Below are 24,428 nucleotides of genomic sequence, written 5' to 3'. Positions count from 1 at the left end.
GTTTAATTCACTTTCAAACGGTCTGTAACCTATAGAATTAGACACTTTAACAAACGGTTTGTAACCTATAGTATTACATACTTTAACAAACGGTTTCTAACCTATACAATATTGCACACTTTAACAAACGGTTTGTAACCTATAGTATTACACACTTTAACAGACGGTTTGTAACCTATAGTATTACATACTTTAACAAACAAACGGTTTGTAACCTATAGTATTACACTCTTTAACAATCGGTTTGTAACCTATAGGATTACATACTTTAACAAACGGTTTGTAACCTACAGTATTACACACTTTAACAAACGGTTTGTAACCTATAGTATTACACAATTTAACGAACGGTTTGTAACCTATAGTATTACACACTTTAACAAACGGTTTGTAACCTATAGTATTACATACTTTAACAAACGGTTTGTAACCTATAGTATTACATACTTTAACAAACGGTTTGTTACCTATAGTATTACACACTTTAACAAACGGTTTGTAACCTTTAGTATTACAAACTTTAACAAACGGTTTGTAACCTTAAGTATTACATACTTTAACAAACGGTTTGTAACCTATAGTATTACACGCTTTAACAAACGGTTTGTAACCTATAGTACTACATACTTTAACAAACGGTTTGTAACCTTTAGTATTACACACTTTAACAAACGGTTTGTAACCTTAAGTATTACATACTCTAACAAACGGTTTGTAACCTATAGTATTAGATACTTTAACAAACGGTTTGTAACCTATAGTATAACATACTTTAACAAACGGTTTGTAACCTATCGTATTACATACTTTAACAAACGGTTTGTAAACTATAGTATTACATACTTTAACAAACGGTTTGTTACCTATAGTATTACACACTTTAACAAACGATTTGTAACCTTTAGTATTACAAACTTTAACAAACGGTTTGTAACCTTAAGTATTACATACTCTAACAAACGGTTTGTAACCTATAGTATTACATTCTTTAACAAACGGTTTGTAACCTATAGTATAACATACTTTAACAAACGGTTTGTAACCTATCGTATTACATACTTTAACAAACGGTTTGTAAACTATAGTATTACATACTTTAACAAACGGTTTGTAAACTATAGTATTACATACTTTAACAAACGGTTTGTAAACTATAGTATTACATACTTTAACAAACGGTTTGTTACCTATAGTATTACACACTTTAACAAACGATTTGTAACCTTTAGTATTACAAACTTTAACAAACGGATTGTAACCTTAAGTATTACATACTTTAACAAACGGTTTGTTACCTATAGTATTACACACTTTAACAAACGATTTGTAACCTTTAGTATTACAAACTTTAACAAACGGTTTGTAACCTTAAGTATTACATACTTTAACAAACGGTTTGTAACCTAGAGTATTACACACTTTAACAAACGGTTTGTAACCTTAAGTATTACATACTTTAACAAACGGTTTGTAACCAATAGTATTACACACTTTAACAAACGGTTTTTAACCTATAGTATTACATACTTTAACAAACGGTTTGTAACCTAGAGTATTACACACTTTAACAAACGGTTTGTAACCTTTAGTATTACACACTTTAACAAACGGTTTGGAAGCTATAGTATTACACACTTTGACAAACGGTTAGTAACCTATAGTATTACACACTTTAACAAATGGTTTGTAACCTATAGTATTACACACTTTGATAAACGGTTTGTAACCTATAGTATTACACACTTTAACAAACGGTTTGTAACCTATAGTATTACACACTCTAACAAACGGTTTGTAACCTATAGTATTACATACTTTAACAAATGGTTTGTAACCTATAGTATTACACACTTTAACAAACGGTTTGTAACCTATAGTATTGCATACTTTAACAAACGTTATGATGCTTTCAACCAAACACATGTATGGTTGATGGTTTATATCTTTGTTTAGTTTCTGTGAAGAAGTCGTTTAAAGCAATATGACCAAACTTTTTTTTTTTGGCCCCGCCCTTCAGCCCCCTAGGGGGTTAAACAATCCATTTGTACAATTTGTGAATCCAGACTACCTAGGAATATTTGGTTGAATTCCAATCAGCGGTTTTTAACTAAGGATAAGTCGTTTGAAGAAATAAATTCTTTAAGCAATCTTGCAAATATCTTGGTTGCAATGGGAAGTGGGTAGGATCCTAAAAGGCAAAAGCAACTTAAATTAAAGGGTTCCTACAGGCTAAACTATATTATTATCACTGTCACTATTTTGAAATGTTCGTTAAAGTCTTTTTAAAAAAAATCCATAAAACACATTTGTTGTAATGCATTTCACAGAATTACAGTTGATCGCAACTTTAATGTTTGTAAACAGAAAATAAAAAAATAAAAAGCAGAAAAAATGCAGGGGTAGAATTCTGGATGTTTACATTGCAAAGCCTACACTTTACCATGCATGGGCTGCTAAACCTATACACAAATCAATGAACATTGAAATGGGAATTAAAGGTACTCAAAAATGGTAACCAAAAGAAACACATTTAGCTTCATCATATATATATGTAGAAATAAAATCTGAAAAAGCCCGTTTTCGCGAATATAACTGACGCAGTGGTACCATTTGTATTAAATGAAAATAAGAATAACTAAAAAACAACGCTGTTTATGGTATTTATTTGATTTTGATTATAAAGTTTATTACATGTATATATGAACATTTTTGTAAAACATCCATATTATTTTAATAGTGATTCTGTAACGAACATAATAATTTATACATTAAAAACATGAATGAAATGAATTTATCCTTTTTTTCAAAAATACATTCTCATTTGAATACTAACAAATAATAGCTTACACATTTAAACATCAATGCTTGTAACGCAGACTAAGTCTCCATGTCGTTATAAAATAGATTTTCATCATGCACACCTCTACACATATAGTGCTACTGTACAAATACAGGGTTTGTTAGGACAAGCCCTGGATTTATTGGATCTATTTGTACATGTACCATCACTTTTCTTTTCAGTCATAAACTATCCTGAAGTCTTCCTCCTCGAAATGTAAATGAAGAAAGCATAAATAGGCAAATATACATGTAAGCAATCAGTCCAGAACACGTAAACACAACGTAGATCTTTGAAGACCCATGTCTTGTGTCCTAAAATCAAACATCTTCTAATCTAAGGGTTTTGCATTATATATACATATCTTCTCCAACACCCTTGGGCTATATCAAAGTTTCACAGTAAATTTAATTGGTTTCAGACATCAAAAACGTGACCTATCGCACGGCCGATACATTTCCTTCGAACATTACATTGGAACTACACTAAGTTCTAAGACAATCGATTTTGCCGTTTCGCTGCAGTGCGATTCCTTTCATTTCGTATCAAAGAAATCACATGTATGCTAGATTTCGTAACAGTTTCCAGTCTAGTCAACTCTTTTCAGCCGCAAAGGGTATTAACAGAGCCGTCATTTTTGACATTACATATTCCAACGGAGCAGAAAACTTGTATCGACATGGGGAAACTGTGGATTTTAAATGTTAAAAACGTATATCAAGTCACTACTTGACTAGCAGCATTACAGAAGTCGACGCGTGGTATAAAGCAAAGTGTGTGAAGTTTTCAGTTGGAAGAAAAAAACAGATCATGTTTGGATGTGTGAGAATATTTGCTTACCATCAAGAAGTAAAAGCATATGTGCATGTACTGTACTTATCGGCAATGAAACTGTGTCGGGTGATATATGCATACCGAAGTCAAATACAATTTAGTCGAAACATTAACAAATCTGATTTCATTGTCCTACAATAAGCCCCCCACCCCTGCCTCTTTGGCTTTTTGCAGGATAAAAACAATATATACTATACGCGTTTCTCTTCACCTGATCATTGAAAGATGGAAATGTGATGACCAAATCATAAATAACAGACCTTTCCTTGTCATTTTAAACATGTTTATCTTTTTCAGTTCATTCTCATACTAATTTGCTGGTTCATGGCAAAACGTTCACAATTGAAATTTTCCCCAATGATGTAACAACATTGGTATCACAACAAATCGATACACAGGTTTGACCACAATATGGCTTAATAAGAATGACCCCAATCTGGCTTAATTAGAATTACCACAATATGGCTTAATTAGAATTACCACAATAATGCTACATTGCAGGGCAACACTGTTAACCTCTTACTTGCAATTGGCAATCATCATCCCTTCATATCGACTTATTTGCGAGGATTTGAACACCACAATCAATAACATCCATGCAATAAATATCTGATTTATTATACATTTCCCAGATGAAATATACAGTATTATCATGTAGTGTTTATAATAGGATATCATGTTTGATATTAGTCGAGGAACAAATACCTGTTCTTGATTTTTTTTTTAGAGTTTTAGTGACTAAATTTCATATTGTAATTAGCACAGTTCAGAACAAGTCCTTCCTTGCATACATATATATTCAAGCTATGAAGACGTGACAAACAGTTTAGATCCAAAAATACACATTCCTAATTTGAGCATCCATGATTATAAAAATGTTTCAGAAGTGTTATTTGTTCTTTGTCACAAAACAGAGCTACTGTATTAAGGATATACTTTAAAGTTTCTCTAAAACATATTTTTTCCGCTATAAAAGCTCCATCCTGAAAAAAAATGTATGCATCTTAAAAAACCCATCTCAAATGAATTTTATATATCTGTTAAAAATGTCGAATGTCTGTATGTTTGAATTGGTAGTTGTGTAGGGGAGATAACTCCTACTAAACTCACAGGTTTACTGTTACAAATTTACACTGCAGGTAGATTGACCCCTAAGAACCCTAAACAGTTGAGGGATTCTGCTTTGATACACATTTAAACACTTGTTTGCTAAGAAAACAAAAATCTTTCTTTTCCGTAAGCATAGAAAAAATGCATTGATTAAAGATGGTTTAATTTCCTTTTGTTAAACTGAAGTGTTGCATTATAAAGTGTTGTATGATAGTCTAGAAATGATTAAGTGTGTATGGCATAGTCAATATCAGAGAATAACAAACCTATAATCACAAACAAAATATTAATGTTTGTATACTTAATAATCATAACATTGTCCATCACAAAAAAAATACAACAATAACAAAAATTGCATACATAAAATCTACCCACACAGCCACACCTGAACAATCTACAAACAAGTGCCATCCAATAACATTCGGATTGAAAATCAGCGCAGGATATAGTATACGAGACCTTTAAAAACAATTACCCTCAAGAAGGACACTATTAAAAAGCACATTGGAAAATACCATTCATTTGTGGAAATGTTGCAAAAACAAATTACAAAACTTGACCAGTGGTGAACAATTAAGAAGAGATCCTCAGTTTTAAACTTTTACTAATTTCATCACGCTACCTAGCTTGCTGTCTAACACTTTCTGTGAGACAGTCACCCCAATTAAATACTACAAGCCGATATATTTTCTCCCGATAAATTGTTGCCCTAGAATTTTCCAGAAGTGTTTTTGTCTGCATTAATTATCCTTTGTGTCCCATTGAAGCCCAAGATATAAAAGAATATTAATTTTATTATTCCTGTTCTAAATCAATCCTCTTGTTTTAGAGAGGAAAAGAGAAGCATTTCCACCAACACAACCTACATATTTTGTCAGACATATCAACCATTATACTATCACACCTTAACGTAAATATAAACATCATTCATTTTTCCGTTGCTCTGGCTGTTGGAGACACTGGTCAATATTAACAAAGAAAAGGTGAAAAAAAGTCTGGTTATGTTAATTAGTTTGAAATAGTATGTAGTAAGTGACTTTAACAGTCATCTAAATGGCAGATATATTATATCTATATACAATTATATACAAAAGATTTTTTTTGTCCAGTTATAACAGATTACCAGTAAAAATAAAAGATAACTACCTTGCCATGGAGAGTAATTCTAACTAAGAAATTGTCCTTTTTGTTGTCAAATCTTCTATATATACAAGGGAGAATACTCCAGCACTGAAGTGGAACTCTTCTTTGTGTATAGGAGTCTTTTTGTTACCTCAATTTTGTAATTACTTTAAAAATNGTTATTGCAACTATGTTTGTACACCAAATGAACCATAGTCATAAAATACATGTTTTTCCATTCTAAATAAAATAAAAAATTAAGTGAGCTTGGTCTCAGCCTTGACCTTTCATATACATTTCTAAGAATAATCTGTCAAACTTTCACTGGTCCAACCTTGATTTAGTAATTAAGCACTACTCACAGACAGCCGATATTGAACGATATTTTGACAATAAAAATTTAATCTCTTGGTGTGTTAGTACAATTGATTGTCAGATAAAATGCTGTTTTCTTAATAGAACACTCCAGAAATAAAGAAAAGAAACCATGTTAGGTACATGTTTCAGCAACTGTATTCTACATCCTTTCAGTCACGTCTTATTTTGTAATAGAACCTAAAAGTGTTGCACAGCATACTAAATACAGGGAAATTATTGCCACATTTTAACTTTGGTGCTTTTTTCGCCCTTATAAATGAGGACAAAATCATAATTACTAAGAACATAAGGAAACAAAATAAAACATATAGTAATCAAATATGAAGCGTTAAATAACATGTAATACCCAGAAACTATGTATTTTACCGGTGAAAGGTGAAAGTTTGACTTGGCGAAAAGTTTCACAGGTTTACAATATTTTCCTGATAAGGTTTTGTGACATAAATGTTTAACAAAAATTGCACAATATGTGAAAATTAACTGTTTTCAATGTGAGACTAATAGTTACATCACCACAATCATAGCTTTCCTCTATATGCAGTAACTGTACACAGAGCTATTATACCCTGAAATGATCGATGGACCATTCTTAAGCCTAGCTCCAAAACAATGGAAACAGTATTTTCCAGATAATAAAAATTTAGAAACAAACAAACCAGTATTCCTTACATAAAATTGTTAGGACTTATTGGGCCCTCCTGACAACATATTATAGTTCATTTACCATAAGAAAATGTGATATCGTACAAAATTTGATATAAAGTGAAATATGATATAAAGAGAAATGGGATATTAACAGAAATGTGACATTAACAGAAAGGCGAGTTCAAATGCTAAAATTAATACTCTCTTGTCATAACATACAAAGCTGGGACATCTCTTTAACAGGTGCTTAGTGTATTGTTTATAACCAAACTAATGTGTGAACCTGCTGGGCAGTTAACATGAGAAGTTACCGTTGTTTTTGTATATCCACTTTACCTTTTTTTTGGAATTTATAGGACAACTGTCAGAACAACATGATATAAAGAGAAGTTCCTGTTGATTCACATAATATATAGCAAACCTTAGTACATTCAATATATAAAAGGAAAATAATGCTTTCGTGAAAAAAATGATAATAACCGAAGTGTGACATTAAACAGTGTGATATTAAGTGAAATCCTCTGTATTTTTATATAACATGAAATAGATGTACATATATGCCTTGATTTCCCACTGACACAAAATCCCACTTTACAGAACCATTTGTCTTGGATACATGAATGTATGGAAACTTTGGTTTAAAGAAATAATTCATAGGTCTCTTATATGCATATACATGTACATAAATGTAACTGAAACTTATGTTGAAAATACGATGTCTTTCTGATGGTATTTAATTTTATATCTTAAATCACAAACCAGTTTTCACTAGCAGAGTCAGATCTGAACCAAGATCCCCCAAGGGGGAATTCAAACCAAACGCAAAATAAAAGCTGCTGTTTCTTGAACATCAAACTTAATTTCAAAACAAAAAACTACGCAATTTACAAGAGTTTTATTTTTTTTCAAATGGACACTCGTTCTGAAGAAAATCATAACCCCGATAAGATCTAAAAGCTATGTAATTCGTGCATCACCAACTTCAAACTTATTTTCAAAACAAACTAAAACTGCGCAAATTACACGAGTGTTTACGGTAATACAGGTGGGCATACTACCTGGTATGATCAGCCTGCTTCATTAAGCTTTTCAGGTGAATATGAAAGACTGTCTTTGTGACATCATCATTGTATGCCATTTATATATATACTAGACACAATACAAATTTGACAGGAAGTTCATATTCTAAACCTTGAAATCAAGATGCACTAGTGTATGAGATATATTGTGTTTGTTAATGGAATAAATTACAAAACAATCGATGGAGGAAGACAATTTGATGAGGCGTGCCCTGTCCTACAACATACGACATGAAATATCTGTCACAAGTTAGAACCTACATATACCACATATATGCTGTAAATCACCCACTTTGTATAAATATTGACTTTCATCGAGGGTTAGGTTGTTGTTATATCTCTTACAGTGTCGGCGAAACAGTCAAACTTAAAATATTTTGAACTAATTGTGGGACAATCAGGAAAACTTTGAAACATCAAGACTTTGACTCGTGTTTGCTGAATTTTGAACATCTTTGAGATCCTTTATATATTGGTACTGCATAACATGAATGTGATTGTTAACCCTTTCACCACTGTAGACCGTAATGGACTCATCCCCATAAATGCATGGTAGAGTCTACTATATATAGTTACCTAAGGGTGAAAGGTTTAAGATCTAAATACTGGAACATAACTTTGTATCCAATAATGCAAGTAATGCAAGTATGTGGTGCAAATGGATACGCTACGAGTGTGCTTCGTAGACAAGTGTACACATACATCTGCTCATAAAGAGAACTATCCACATTATAAATGAAGGTGTGGAGTTTTGCTTAACCCTTTCACCACTGTAGACTTCAATGGACTCATCCATATCAATGCATGGTAGAGTCTACGAAAGCTACATAGGGGTGAAAGGGTTAAGCTTCATTTCCTGAACTTCAACAAATTTCTGTTAAAAAAAAATAAAAAAATCTAATTTACCATCACAGATTTCTCAAAACCCGAGTCAAATTGTAATGGCCAACACGACAATGCTGTTAACAAAAAACCTTCATCACATGATCATAGCATCAGAGACTAACAAATAACTTTGAACTTAATGAAGTTTTAACCTAGTCATTTGATTAGTTAATAAAACCAATGAGTCCCATCCATGTATTATGATATGTTGTGATACATACTGTATGTGTGTTACCAAGTAATCAAACATGTTCGAGCAATGCGGAGTTCCAGAAAACCGGGCCAGAAAACATCACACAGGTATGAAATACATTTACATATTTTAAACTTTAAAGATTGACCAATTCAAATTTTTGTTTAAAGTCTACACCAGTTTCTGCCACTGTTGTATGATTGAAGATCAATTAACCACAGATTACAAGCTTTTTAAAACACAGAATAGGTCTCCCGCATACATTGGCGTGCAGTCACGACACATCGCTAGCTTCCGTCATCCCGATCTTGCTGTGGGTTTTTTAGCGCACCAATTGTCTGTGTGACTGAGGTCACATCATTTATAATCATCTGGGCTATCTTTAATGCCATATCTTCTTGTTCCTGCAAAAAAACAGCATTGATTAATCACGGTCATAGAAGAAATTTGATAAAATTTTGCAGGCTTGGTAAAAAACAAAACAAAACAAAACAAATGGTATATTGATAACAGTATGAACAATTCTAAAGTATCATGGTTACCTCTCGAAAATATTTCTTTTGTTAGATCATTAGAGATACATGTCCATTACTTACCTTCCGAACAAGATTATTTCCAGTTATAGCTATCCAAGATATCAAATTAAGGACAAAATCAGAATTATATCTGAAATGTCCTTATTAAACGTTTATTACCTTTTCTTTTGCTTTCTTTCTCTTAAAGAGTCCAGATGCTGAAATAGGAAAACAAAATTAACACAAACTAAAATCCAGGTATCTTTAAATTTGTCAAAACTTGCGTATATTTTGTATTTCCAACAAGAAATTTGAAAGCCAGGGGAAATTTAATATCCACAAGGGCTCCTTCAAACCTGATATATCTTAAGAGTCATAAAGTTGAATAATAATGATAATAATAATTGGAGTATACCGCTTTATCACAACCTAGTTCGTAGGTTGTCTCAAAGCGGTTCACAAATTATTATCCATTGTTATAGGGCCTTTGCAACCAGCCAATATTTTTCTCAACTCCCTGGGGAGCATACAGCCATTGCGGCCATTTCAGCGCTCACAACTAGCATTCAACAATTCTAGTACTACCTAACCACGTACTCATTTACAGCTGAGTAGACTGGAACAAGCTGAGTAAAGTATCTTGCTGAAAAATTGAACACAGTGCCGTGCCGTGACTCGAACCTGCAACCCTTCAGTCACGAGCCCGGCGTCCTACCATGCCACTAGACTACCGTGTCTCCTTAAAACATTGAACATTGATTTGCTTAAGGAAAAAAAGAATAACAATAGAAGCTCAAGATTGGTTTAGTTTGGTTTAGTATTGTTTAACGTCCTATCAACAGCTATGGTCATTTAAGGACTTCCCACCCTTCATAATACACATGTTTTTCTTGGCGTGTTTTCGTGTCGTCATTTCCATATTGCGTATCGGGCATTCCATTACCGTAGTGTAAATTATAGTAACACTGGGTAAACAATAGAACACGTGCATGATGCGATATGTCAACACCCGATATCGATACTTAACTTAACACATTTTTCTAAAAAAAAGCTTATGATACAAAGACATTAATTAACTCATGGGAAAACACTGACATAAGATCAAACGACTTGAAGAAGGTCGTATATGAGGTGCATGGAATGCAGACTGATGTGTTTTGTTTACCGACCTCACCAGTACGTATCACGTGCTAACAGTAGTTCACAAGCTCTTGGTCGCTACGACTTTTGTTGTCGAGCGAGTTACGCTCTGTCAGTTAAATCTTTTCACAAATGCAATTACAATAACTCTGTGAAAATAGTGGTTTGTAAAATATCAAGATCCCTATAAAATTTAAGTGCATGTTTGCACGCGATAACGGCATACCATGCGATAGCCTATGCCCTTACATATGTACCTGACATGTAAATATACCATGCATGAGCGGGCTATGGAATGATGTCCAAAGTGTACATGTTGAGAGTAATTTTGTTCCATAAAAGAACAGTAAATTGACAATTAAATATAGTAATTTAATTTATTTCCGTCGTTTTCTAAGAAAAAAAGTGACATTGTATAAATTCTATCCCTCTGCAAAAAGTTCCGATTTTTTTTCAAGGTACACAACTCTCATCAGGATCAAAATTATTGTAAAATGTAAAATAAATGATTATAAAGATTTGTGTGTATTTTGTTCAATTTTTCATTCTTTTTGTATGAAACTATGTGTCCTGTTTGCTTTTAGCTTGTATTTAGTAACTTTTGTCCATACAATTTCAATAAAAAACGCTTTTTGTAACATGTTGTAGATATTCAATGATAAATAAAATATTTGTAGGGTTAATATGCAATGTTTCTTTTCATTATTTTATTGTTGTAATAGTTTTGAACAATGCCACACACTCAAAAAATGTGAAAGTGTTGAATTTGACAAAAAAATAATTTTTTGGTATTTTTTTACCAGTTAAATCATCTATACATATTGACATAACCATTATGTGAAACTTTCATTGAATTCTGCTGGCTAATTGCAAAAGGGTAGAGCCACCTTAAGGACGGCCTCCCCTGTATGCAAGATGCATGTATGTAGTGTATGTGTGTATGTTTTGGGAGGCTACGATATGTTCGTGTTTGTCTCCTTGTGATAGCGCGGAACTGATGCCGACTTTATAGTGCTACCTCACTGAAACATACTGCCGAAGACACCCAGCAGGACACAGAACCTCAAGAAAAGTTTAACATCACCAACTATACTGGCGTTTTTCAGTAAATGCTTATATACTGGTACCTTTGACTTTCTCTTGGTCTGGGTTGGGGTCAAACTCTGACACGAACTCCCCAAGGGTGTCCACCTTTCCCAAGCTCATTCTGTAAATATAAGATAAAGGAAATATGTAACATATAAACTTTATTTATTTTTACGAATTAAGAAAGCAGATATTTCAACTTGTTGTTGGCCTTGATATTAGCAAAAAGGAATAATACTGTATTATCGAGCAATAAGCTCATGCCTGGTAATAAGTCAACCCATTTTTAATGTAGTTCAGTAGAAATGCCAAATTATTATTTAACTCTCCTGTTTTAATCACATCTTCCATTTGAGTTTGAGATTTAGCGTTTGGCCTTTTGGCTTATTGCAAGCAAGTATGGTATTCATAATGATTAAAAGATCTTTAGGAGCAAAATAAATTTCTACAACTGTTTTATTCTGAGAAAAAAAAAGTTAACAAAATGTTTTATTATAGAGAAAACTATTTATATGGAAAACCTTGAAAACATGTTTATTAGAACTTTTCCAAAAAAAATTATATATTTGTATAGTACCATAGCTAGTTGAGGGACATACTTTGTCATGTAAATATGTGCTGTCTAAATTTTTCGTGGATATACCCATATACTGCAAATTGGGATATTTTCAATGTGCGAGTCTTTGTGTTTTGTGCAAGATTCAAATTCCCAAAAAATAAAACACGTACAAATCTACCGACTGTAAACAGTAAGTGTCAAATAAGCTTTATCCTTGTATCAGGGCACCAGTTTTCCTGAATTGTTTTTACAAAAGCTGGCGAGGTCTGAACCTGTCACAGTAATCTGGGAGGTTCTATCGTTGTGGTGCAGGGTGGATTACCAGTAAAAATAATCAGCTAGTCCTGGTCACTGAAGAAAAATGTGCTGACTCCGCACAAACATGTACAGATACTCTTGAGTTACCCTTCCACCCTTTTTGAAGTGCATGCAATAGTAGAGTCTGATTCTGGCCGAACATGAAAATTTCATGACCAGTATATTTTACAAATTTTCAACCCTGTACATGTATATGTGTCAACATATTTTTGCACATAGCCCCGATTCGGGAAGATGGACAGGTAAAAATTAAACTACAGCTGTTTTTGAGATATTCCCAAAAATTAACCTGCATAAAAATATCCTGATTTACGGTAATACCAGGTATACAAAAGAAACTGGATTAAAATTGGGCGCCTATTAGAATGAAAAAATATGAGTTACACAGTAAAGTTGAACCGTTTTCGATTATCAAAGGACATTCTAAACATTCCAGTGTGGCTGGAGGTTTGGAAATCAAATGTTTAATCCGCTTTACAGCAAGTCCAGCTATGGTCACCAGACTTGTAAGTATTGTATATATGTGCTTTAAAGTACTATAAAACATTGACCAGGCCCGGTAAGTACTCAGATGGGGTCAATATAATTTCAATTCATCTAAAAACAGAAAAAGGAAGGGCGCTCATTACAGCAAATAATGTTATAGCTTTCACCTGGTGTTTTTTTTCTAAAATTTTGAATGTGATACATGTATACCAAAAGAGTGCAAACTGAAGCTGAGAACATGCGAACAAATTAAGCAATGAATTTCTTAAGATAAACTCCCAATGGACCAAACAACACTTGTTATTTTGAGTCAAAAAATAATTAGTAAACTACCCGGTATACAATACTTACAATTCAGTAGAGCTATAAAATATTTTGAAAAGCCATACAAAGTTAAGGCCTCAAATAACACATTCATTGTTTGCTAAAACCCAAGCAAATGAGAAAAATCACCCATCACCTAATTTCATTAAAATTTTGCCTTTTTTTTTGTATTAATATTTCTAAAATTTAGTCAGTTGTCCATCATTTATTGTTTGTTTTCTCTTTAACCAAAACATTGGATCTTCTTACTCCTGAGTAGGTATAACCCTGCACATTATCCTTTAATAGTTAAAACAAAGGTTTAAAGGATTAAATCAAGATTCAAACCAGTAAAAAGAGTGTTCAAACCATGGAAAAGAGGAACATTTGATAAAATTTAACTAAAACACTGACAGACTCACCATGTGCCTGACCGTATAACCCCCCCTCCCCCCTTCCCCTCCCCAACCTTGGTCTTTTTCAGTAATAGTAACCCGACCTTGCACATAAATATATCACAGTGTATCACCGTGTCAAATTTCTAAAAGTTTTAGAATTCAGAGATAATCACTGTAAATGAATGTGTAGACAGATGGACAGACGGGCACCATGATTATTATACGGCACTCGTATCTCTGATGTGGGGCACTGATAAAATGTTTTCCCTACCTACCTACATGTACCTACCAACCTACAAACCCATCAACACTTAAAAATTGGATTGGGATCTAGGTAAACGCTTTATTATTATCGGCCTTAAGAACCAGTATACAGTGTAAAGCAAAGCCATTACACGTTTATTTTCGTTATATAAAATATACCCGGTAGTAGAGACATGTATGCAGACCAACTGCTAGTTGGCCATAGTGCAAATAGCTACATTAACTCAAGTGATGTACATTATACATGCAGGGAAAACAAATTATTATTTCAGCAGAAATTTACTTTGGACTGTGTCTTTTCCATAAAAGGTCAGGGTTCAGGAGCCCAGGATCAAGGTTCATGGCAGTGTCGAGCTTGTTCATGCTGTGACGTAGATGACTCGTGTCTGTGGCCAGGTAGGTGTTTTTGGACGATCGACTTTCACTTCCAGCACTGTGACTGCTGTGTTCTGAGGAGGCATCACTGGCTGTGAATAAAGAAACGGCAATTTAANATTTTTGCATTTAAGTTAGTTTCTCTGAATCTATAAGACTTAGTGCTACACCAACCAAACTTGGACCAAAGAATCGCATCTTATAAGGTAGTACATCTCAACCCATACATCAAATGCTGGATGCGGCCTACCTTTCATGGTCCATTGACTTTGTCAGCATCTCCATCAACATAAGGTTTTTGCGTTTAAGTTAGTTTCCCTGAAGCGTTAAGTGCTAGACCAACCAAACTTGACATGTGCATTGATGGTCAAAGTGGGGCACAGGCGAGACATATCGATCTGAATGGCTTGTTTTCGGCGAGAGTTGATTCCCTTGTTAAATTACGTATTTTTCAATATTCATTGTTTTTCCATACATTCTGTCGCCCATAAATTAGACTTTCATTTTGTGCAGTTCATTGATAATTAGTAGATGACAACAGTATAGTTACAAGTGTCGGTTTTTCAATGTGAAGCTCCTGTGTTTATAATTAACCTCCACAAATTTTCTCCTTTCTTTCTTATTTACTTCTTTTTCAAAACAGCAAATTTTGAAAAACTGAAATTCAATAAAATTACTTGGAGCCTGGGATTTTATCGAATAATTTGTTTGAAAAAGAACTCATGTAAATATTTCACAAAAGTGACAATAATAATACCGGAAACTAAGTAGTTAAGCTTGTTGGTACCCTTTACTTAATTATAAACTTAATTGTAAGCTATAATTAGAAATGTTATTTCAATGCAGTTAATGGTAAAATTATCAGTAAAAGTGGTAATTTCATCAATTATCAGTAAAAGTGGTAATTTCATCAATTATCAGTAAAAGTGGTAATTTCATCAACTATCAGTAAAAGTGGTAATTTCATCAATTTTCAGTAAAAGTGGTAATTTCATCAATTTTCAGTAACAGTGGTAATTTCATCAACTATCAGTAAAAGTGGTAATTTCATCAATTTTCAGTAAAAGTGGTAATTTCATCAATTTTCAGGTCAGATTATTTAAAGTTTAGAGTAAAATGAGTCAAACGACTAGCTTCAATTTAATGGGTTAATAGATTAACACTATTTTTCATAGGTCAATCATTTAAGTTGGTATATATGGAGTTGCAATCTAGCTATATTGTCATATTAACAGTTTTTGCATTAATGATGCATAAGCATTTTCAAAATTATTGTCTTCTCTGTAGACAGTACCCCTCCTCTAATAACAATATCTACATTTTTTCAGGGATACACAACATGTCATTTTAACTCTTCTATCACGAAAAATAACGAATAGCACAATGTCACTCTAAGTCCCAATATTTTGGCCTCCTGGCCGGCCTTCTTCAAGGGTGAAAGGCAACAACTGATTTCAAACCTCTGAAGAGGCAAGATGGACATCACTTGAACCAATCGTTGACTTTCGCCCTTGAAGAAGGCCAGGAGGCCGAAATATTGGGACTTTGAGTGACATTTGTTCTACATTGTATCCTTTTCCCCTTTGGAAATCAGCTGTTGTTTATTAAGTCTTCTATCATGGATTTTCTGCAGTGTACTGACCGGTGCGTTTACGTTGTCGAGGTGGGTAGTTGGCCGTTTCCACTGTGCTAACCAGCTCAGATAGATACTTGTAATATACATCACTCTGTAGGTAGGCCTTAAAGTATGCCTGAAATACACAAATACACAAAATTTACATCAGAGACAAATTCTCAGAAAAAATGCAAACATTGCTATAATAGTCTTCATTAGAAGTGTTTTCAAGGAACAAATTATCATGATGATGAATGGCTTGGCCAGGTGAGCTAAAAACTAACCCTTCAAAAAACTTAAAAATACTTCAAGTGGGATATGTACTGACAGTCACTGATACAAATACCAAAGGTACAGCATCAACTCAGCATCACTTGTATTGAAATAGTGAGGTAACATTTATCGAAATAATGAGGTTAATTTATTGAAATAATGAGGTAAAATTTAATCAGAATTCTTCAGACTTTCAAACGAAATAAACAGAATTACACTGCGACTTCTAAATTCTTACAGCTTATCTTATCATCTAGATTTTTTTTTAAGTAGAACAGTGTTTTTAGAGAATTACCTTCTCTATAGTCTTAAGGACGATATCTCGTGGTTTGGCAAAACAATCTGGAAGTGGACCTTCTTCCCGACATATATTTTCTTCTATCTCAAACCTTTTTTTATCATCAAAACCAAGTGGATCTGTAGCTTGCAAAGAAAAATATCTGAAAGAAATTGTGTTCAAACATGGGATTATTTACTCTATCACACAAGAATGGTATCAAACATTTTATAGAAAAATATTGAAAAACAATAAAAAGCGTACTGTTACAAACTTTGAACTTCAATTTGAAACTGATAAACTGGTTGGTTATTTGCTTAACGGCCTAGAGATGTATCGGGCCTGACAACAATAAAGGAAATTTACAAAACTGAATACGCCAAAAGGAAAGTGAATGGTAAAACGTTAAAAAATGCATACACACAGCGAAATGGTCACTTATCATTTTAAAATGTATTTTTGTAAATGTCTAATTTTATGATATAGACAAATTTCACATAGATATTCGACAATGTGTGACAAATTAACTGCATGGGATTAAGTTTTCATACCAGGCATATCATAAAATTGTCTCGAATCTGTTAAAAATTGGCACATTCAATCAAAACGTGAAGCAAAGTCATATGTTGTCACATGAATGGCAAAATGACTGATCCTCTTGCCTAAACAAGTACGCATGAATATAATATGTACGTCCTGTACAAAGTCGTGAGGACAGCCTCCACTCTATGATCTTCTCTGATGGGAATTTTTGGACCCAAAGTGGGTTGATCATGAAGTGCAACCCTTTGTTGATATTATCTGACCATCTTCATTAAAATACTAGATATATGAACTGCTTTATTTGGAGATTTCTTGGATAAGTATACATCACAAAACTAAATGTGAACAAGCCCTATAAACACTTTAAGGGATAGTAATATCAATGACAGTGACCATATCGTCCAATCAAATTATTTCTATATCTATGTCATAGGTCATTGAGCTATAGCCAGTGTTAACAAAAGATCCAAGAAGGATCTTGTAGCTCACTATCGTACATGTACCATCGCGGCCCCTATGTGTGGTAGATCTTGTAGCTCACTATCGTACATGTACCATCGCGGCCCCTATGTGTGGTAGATCTTGTAGCTCACTATCGTACATGTACCATCGCGGCCCCTTTATGTGGTAGATCTTGTAGCTCACAATCGTACATGTACCATCGTGGCCCCTTTGTGTGGTAGATCTTGTAGCTCACTATCGTACATGTACCATCGTGGCCCCTTTGTGTGGTAGATCTTGTAGCTCACTATCGTACATGTCCCATCGCGGACCCTATGTGTGGTAGATCTTGTAGCTCACTATCGCACATGTACCATCGCTGCCCCTACGTGTGGTAGATCTTGTAGCTCACTATCGTACATGTACCATCGTGGCCCCTTTGTGTGGTAGATCTTGTAGCTCACTATCGTACATGTACTATCGCGGACCCTATGTGTGGTAGATCTTGTAGCTCACTATCGTACATGTACCATCGCGGATCCTATGTGTGGTAGATCTTGTAGCTCACTATCGTACATATACCATCGCAGACCCTATGTGTGGTAGATCTTGTAGCTCACTATCGTACATGTACCATCACGGATCCTATGTGTGGTAGATCTTGTAGCTCACTATCGTAAATGTACCATCACGGCCCCTATGTGTGGTAGATCTTGTAGCTCACTATCGTGCATATACCATCGCAGACCCTATGTGTGGTAGATCTTGTAGCTCACCATCGTACATGTACCATCGCTGCCCCTATGTGTGGTAGATCTTGTAGCTCACTATCGCACATGTACCATCGCGGCCCCTATGTGTGGTAGATCTTGTAGCTCCCTATCGTACATGTACCATCGCGGACCCTATGTGTGGTAGATCTTGTAGCTCACTATCGTACATGTACCATCGCGGATCCTATGTGTGGTAGATCTTGTAGCTCACTATCGTACCATCATCCTAGGTTCTATGCGGTATTTATCTTTTCTTTTCTCTTATCTGTTGGATTGAGTCATGTTAACAATAAATCCACCTTGTGGTAACTTTTGATCTACGCTTCAAATTGATATGTACCTATAACATTGTTCTTTCAAAGTGAGGTTTTACTTGGACTATTTACTAGCGTAGTACTTAATGTGTAAAAAGGCGAACCTAAGATTGAAATTTGAAAAAGATCTGTCTAGTACTTTTTGGGGAAATACAATGTATGTAGAGATATATCACTTCTGCCTCAAAATGAACATGCACAAATTAACTATATACAAAGAAAATGAACATATAAATTTGATAAAGATCTATCTAATAATTCTTGAGAAAAGCGATAACCAAATTGAAATACCAAATTCAAGACGGCTATCTATAGTGGCCATCCTGTTTTTCTAACCAGTGTCTGTACACTGACAGACCACTGGAAACCTTCATGTAGAACTTGAGGTAGATCAAACCAGGTTTCCTGAGAAATAGCCCTTACAACCTCTAATTCTCAAAATTCAACATACCAACCTGTCAGTCATCTTGACAATTTGATATGCATCACTATATCTAAGGGTACATGGGAATCCTAATGTGAATTTGAGAAAGGTCCATCAAGTACTGTCTGATAAATAGAGCTAACAAACTCTCAAAATTCAAGATGGCCCCTTGTTGACCATCTTGGTTTTCTGATCAACCCAAAAATTGATCCCAGAGATACTTTTTGAGAAAAAGCGATAACAAATCTGAACTATCAAAATTCAAGATACGCCCATATTGGTTTTCAAATCAATCCTAAAATTTGATATGCATAATTAAGGGCAATGGGGAATCTTCATGTGAAATATTTGAGGAAGATCTCTCCAGTACTTTTTGAAAAGCACAAGGATTGTTTTAGGGCAGACCAATGACCGATGGACCATGGACGAAGGCGTCTTGAACAGTCTACCATCTGATGATATTGGGCTATAAGCTTGTGGTACAGTACACACAGTACATTGTATTCCATATGGGACACTTCAGTATATAGATTCGTTCAGAGTGTACAAGACTATTACTGCTGAAGGTACAGAGCATAGGTAACACGAGGAGATGATGGGAACTGCTCTACACCCATGTTTGGTAAAATAATGTGTATACAATACATAAACAGGTAGGCGTATATGTGCGATGGATTAGCAATCTCATCTGGAGTTGTTGAAGGCTGATGTCATAAACCAGTATATTGCAATTCACAGCCATTGTATTGTATTGTAATAAAGAACTGAAATGTCGCTGAAGTGCAATATTTTTTCAAAAGCTTATTTGATGTGTCCACTTAGTGTTTTAATATTGTCCATTCCTGCACATTCTAACAGATTACCAATCACCACACCCAGGTTTGTACTGGTGGTGGGAATCAGTTTAAATTCTATAGTTGAAGGTAGTTTAAAAAAACAAAATATATATATATTGTCAATCCTGTTCGAATTACATGAAATTGTAGCCGCTACAATAAAGAGTAGTTCGAACTATCCGAGTCAACATTGGTAAAAATCACTACAAACACAGTCAAGTCGTTGATACGGAACAACGATGGCCTTATATAGCGATATATATTTGCAAATCTGGAGATGAATAATGGTATATATATCTTTCTTTTATTTACTTAATATTCATTATCAATTAGTAAGTTCAATTGCAAAGCAGAGACAAGTGTGTAGGCCGCAAAGCAGTAGATGTTTTCTTGAGTAATGACGAAAGTTCAGTTGTACTGATCGATCAGAATGCGGAGGGTGGATTGAAACTGCAATTACGGATTAATATTTTGACCGACCACCTGGTCAGATATTTTTGTTTTGGCACATGTATAGGTAATATATCAATTAAGTTATAAATCAGTGATCGGTGGCCAGGTCGCGATTATATAATCAAATTGCAATCATATTGTATATTGTTCAGTTTGATACCCTTCTGACGATTATTTCTTTTTAAATTGAGCATCTATCTCCATGGACTATACTATTGGATATGTGACGCAATGCATTCCTTTTAATTTGCATTGCAATATATCGCGATACACTCCAGGCGTATTTAGACACTCAAATGACATATGAAACTAAAAATATAAATTAATCGATGATAAATGGTTTCCATAGATAGCTGTCCCGTTCATGTGTCAGATGCTAAGGAAATTTGATTGGGTAATAAGTTTATAACATCAGAATTCAAAGTATCAGCTATAATGAATTGCCAAATGCAAGATAGAGTAATTTTTGGGATTATTGAGTTACTCCCCTTGAATTGGAATATATATTTAAATGTATTATTTTGCCCGTATTGAATTCTTTGATAAAGCTGGATGTTTTGTTTGTTTTTGTATTGTTTAACGGCCCATCAACAATGAAAGTTATTTAGGGCGATATAACCTTAAAGATAGACAATTACAAACAATAAAACATCAAACAAAAATAGCAAGTTAAAAAGTGTAAAAGATGTAAAAAGAATACCTCAATAGCGAAAGAATTGGTTGGGAAATATATTAAATTGTGTTGTAAAGATCGATTGAGTACAAGTACATGTAATCATATATCAACAACTGAAACTGTATCAAATAAACTTTTCACAGACGGTACATTATAGAATCGTTCATTATTTAACTGATAGGGTAATAAGCTAGGTCTAGCTAGTGGACTAGATGGAGGTTATTTGAAGGTATCCCAATGAATATAATTATTATGTATATTTTTCTCTTATGGCAGAATACCAATATTGTTCACGAGTACGAACCACAGGTGAAAATATCGTGATTCTGCCGCTGTACAAGTGAAATATATATGGTATTCCACAGGTAAAACATTAAATTTTCTATTTTTAATATTTCAAAACTACCTATAGACAACAAAAAAGTGACTACATCATGTTAGTTAGGGATATAATACATTAGTAAATCCAATGACATGACAGTTGATTAGGCAGTGCGCTTTTTAACACAATTCTGCCAATTTTCTATTACTTGGGAAGATTCAAATGGTGTCAATGCAATGTGTAGATAAATCAATACCTGAGAGTATGTAGCATCAAGATGTACGAAAACGTTCATTTTTCTATCACTTCATCTGTATCTTAACAGAAAAACTGCGGCTTTGAATAAAATGAGAAAACAAGAGTACCGTGGGGCAGAACGATATACGCCCGACGAATGCCATATAGTGTTTTATACTTTCTTACATTGAAATAAGATCTGCATCATTCTAATAGAGGTTAGCTGACATGCTATAAACAAGAGGCCCAGGGGCCTTAATAGCTCACCTGGTATTTTATTTTTCAATTTAAAACATGCTGAGTACCATTCAGGTTTATCAAAGGAGTACAAGTAACAAAGTTGCATCTTCCATTTATAAATATTCAATTCCCTTTGCCCAAAGATTCTCTAAAACAAGTTTAATTTGGTTAGGTTAAAATCCCTTCAACGGTACAGAAGGAGAAGGATCTTTAATGTTTTCCTCTATTTCCCCTAATGGGCTCCCCTAATCTGCCCCAAAGAAGGGAAATCCACACACCTCAGTTTAAACAAAATTGAGTCTTTTCTCCCTTAGCATGCTTCAGACTGCATTTGGTTTAAATCCCTTCACTTGTATAGTAGGAGAAAAAAAATCCTCTATTTCCCCTATTGGGCCCCGCTCCTATGCCGCCAGAAGGCCCACACCCTCCGTTTATACAAACTTGAGTCTCCTTTGTCCAAAGATGCTCTAGGACAAATTTGGTCAAAATCCTTCAATTGGTTGAGGAGAAGATTTTTAAAGATTTACCTATTTTCCCCTATTTGGCCCCGTCCCTCTGCCCCCAGGGGGACCATACCCTCCGTTCATACAAAACTGAGAACCCTTTGGCCAATGATGCTCCAGACCAAATTTGGTCAAAATCCCTTCATCGGTACAAAAGGAGAAGGATATTTGATGTTTTCCTCTATTTCCCCTAATGGGCCCCACCCATCTGCCCTTAGAAGGAGGCCCACACACCTCAGTTTATACAAAATTGATTCTTTTGTCCCTAATCATGCTTCAGACTGCATTTGGTTAAAATCCCTTCACTTGTATAGCAGGAGAAAAAAAATCCTCTATTTCCCCTATTGGGCCCCGCCCCTCCGCCCCCAGAGGGGCCACACCCTCCGTTTATACAAACTTGAGTCTTCTTTGTCCAAAGATGCTCTAGGACAAATTTGGTCAAAATCCTTCAATTGGTTGAGAAGAAGAACATTTTTAAAGATTTACCTTTTTTCCCCTTATTTAGCCCCGCCCCTCTGCCCCGAGGGGGGGCTATACCGTCCGTTTATACAAAACTGAGAACCCTTTGGCCAATGATGCTCCTGACCAAGCTTCAGACTGCATTTGGTTTAAATCCCTTCACTTGTATAGTAGGAGAGAAAAAATCCTCTACTTCCCCTATTTGGCCCCGCCCCTCTGCCCCCAAAGAGGCCACACCCTCCGTTTATACAAACTTGAGTCTCCTTTGTCCAAAGATGCTCTAGGACAAATTTGGTCAAAATCCTTCTATTGGTTGAGAAGAAGAAGATTTTTAAAGATTTACCTATTTTCCCCCTATTTGGCCCCGCCCCTCTGCCCCCAGGGGGGTTATACCCTCCGTTTATACAAAACTGAGAACCCTTTGGCCAATGATGCTCCTGACCAAATTTGGTCAAAATCCTCTGAGCCATTCAGGACAAGTAGCATTTTAAAGGAAAAAGTTGACGGACGCCGGACGCCGGACGCCGCACCATGGGATAAGCTCACTTGGCCCTTCGGGCCAGGTGAGCTAAAAATGTAGGAGAAAATCTCCGGATAAAAAATCAAATACTGAAATGAACAAAGGGCAATAACTTTTGCAGAAATAGTTGAATCAAAATTCTTTTAAGGGAGACACAACTTCATATCATAATTATAATGTAAACCAAGTTTCAAAGAGATTGGTCAAACAATGTAGGAGGAGATTGCTGGACAAACAAAAGTTTAACGCCGGACAGACGGACAACCCCATACCATAATACTCCCGTCAAATTTGACAGGCGTATAAAAAGGGCTGTTCTGATGAGTAAAAAAAATTAGTGTGAAAGATATCAGTTTTTTTTTAGTTGATTAAATTTATTATCTCAGTAATCAAAATATAACAAAACATTTGAAAGTATCAACACAAACGTCATTCATGTCATTAGCATGTGGACATTAAACAAGGTATATGCAAATTATGGTATGCAAACTTATACCAAATATGGTAATTTGTTGCATGCTTCCATATTTAATACTAACTTGTCGTATAGCACCATTGCATCCCGTTGAGCCTCCATCCCATCATACTGACCACCACAAGACATGAGATGCTGCTGAAAGTTGTCTGTGGCTAAAAGAAATTGGAGAAAATGGCTGCCCCCTTCCTGTTCAAGGTACTCCATAAAGTAGAAGAGTGCCCCTTCATTGTACAACACGTCAGCTAGGTGGACTTGTGTACTGGTCAGAAGGTTGATCTGATGCATGTAGTAGTATTCGCTCACTACGAAGTCCTGGTAAAACCTTCAATGCATTTTTTGTAAAGATAAGTTAACCTGACCATTTAGTCATTAGTTGTCATGGGTTCTTCTTAAAAAAAGAGTTAGTCCCCTCATTTAAAAATGGCATTACGAAGATTCTTCATATATTTCAATAAATATTTGAATTCAACAGACCTTTAGATCCAATAAATGAATTGATAACAACATGTATGATA

General features: G+C 34.6%; 1 protein-coding gene across 1 annotated transcript in view; it reads right to left on the bottom strand.

Annotated features, from left to right (window-relative positions):
• Positions 1 to 6,099: 6,099 nt before the first annotated feature.
• The window catches only part of LOC110461315 (A-kinase anchor protein 10, mitochondrial-like), a 22,642-nt gene continuing 4,313 nt past the window's right edge, over positions 6,100 to 24,428 (bottom strand). The window contains exons 4-10 of the mRNA XM_021514743.1: positions 23,975 to 24,235; positions 16,713 to 16,857; positions 16,172 to 16,280; positions 14,438 to 14,621; positions 11,868 to 11,947; positions 9,781 to 9,818; positions 6,100 to 9,489 (exon numbers count right to left, since the gene is read on the bottom strand). Coding sequence (XP_021370418.1) covers positions 9,373 to 9,489; positions 9,781 to 9,818; positions 11,868 to 11,947; positions 14,438 to 14,621; positions 16,172 to 16,280; positions 16,713 to 16,857; positions 23,975 to 24,235 — 934 coding nt within the window. The 3' untranslated portion in view covers positions 6,100 to 9,372. The remainder of the gene's footprint in view (positions 9,490 to 9,780; positions 9,819 to 11,867; positions 11,948 to 14,437; positions 14,622 to 16,171; positions 16,281 to 16,712; positions 16,858 to 23,974; positions 24,236 to 24,428) is intronic.

This window comes from Mizuhopecten yessoensis, unplaced genomic scaffold, assembly GCF_002113885.1.
Source record: "Mizuhopecten yessoensis strain PY_sf001 unplaced genomic scaffold, ASM211388v2 scaffold10603, whole genome shotgun sequence".
NCBI lineage: Eukaryota > Metazoa > Mollusca > Bivalvia > Pectinida > Pectinidae > Mizuhopecten > Mizuhopecten yessoensis.
This window is presented reverse-complemented; position numbering and strand designations above follow the sequence as displayed.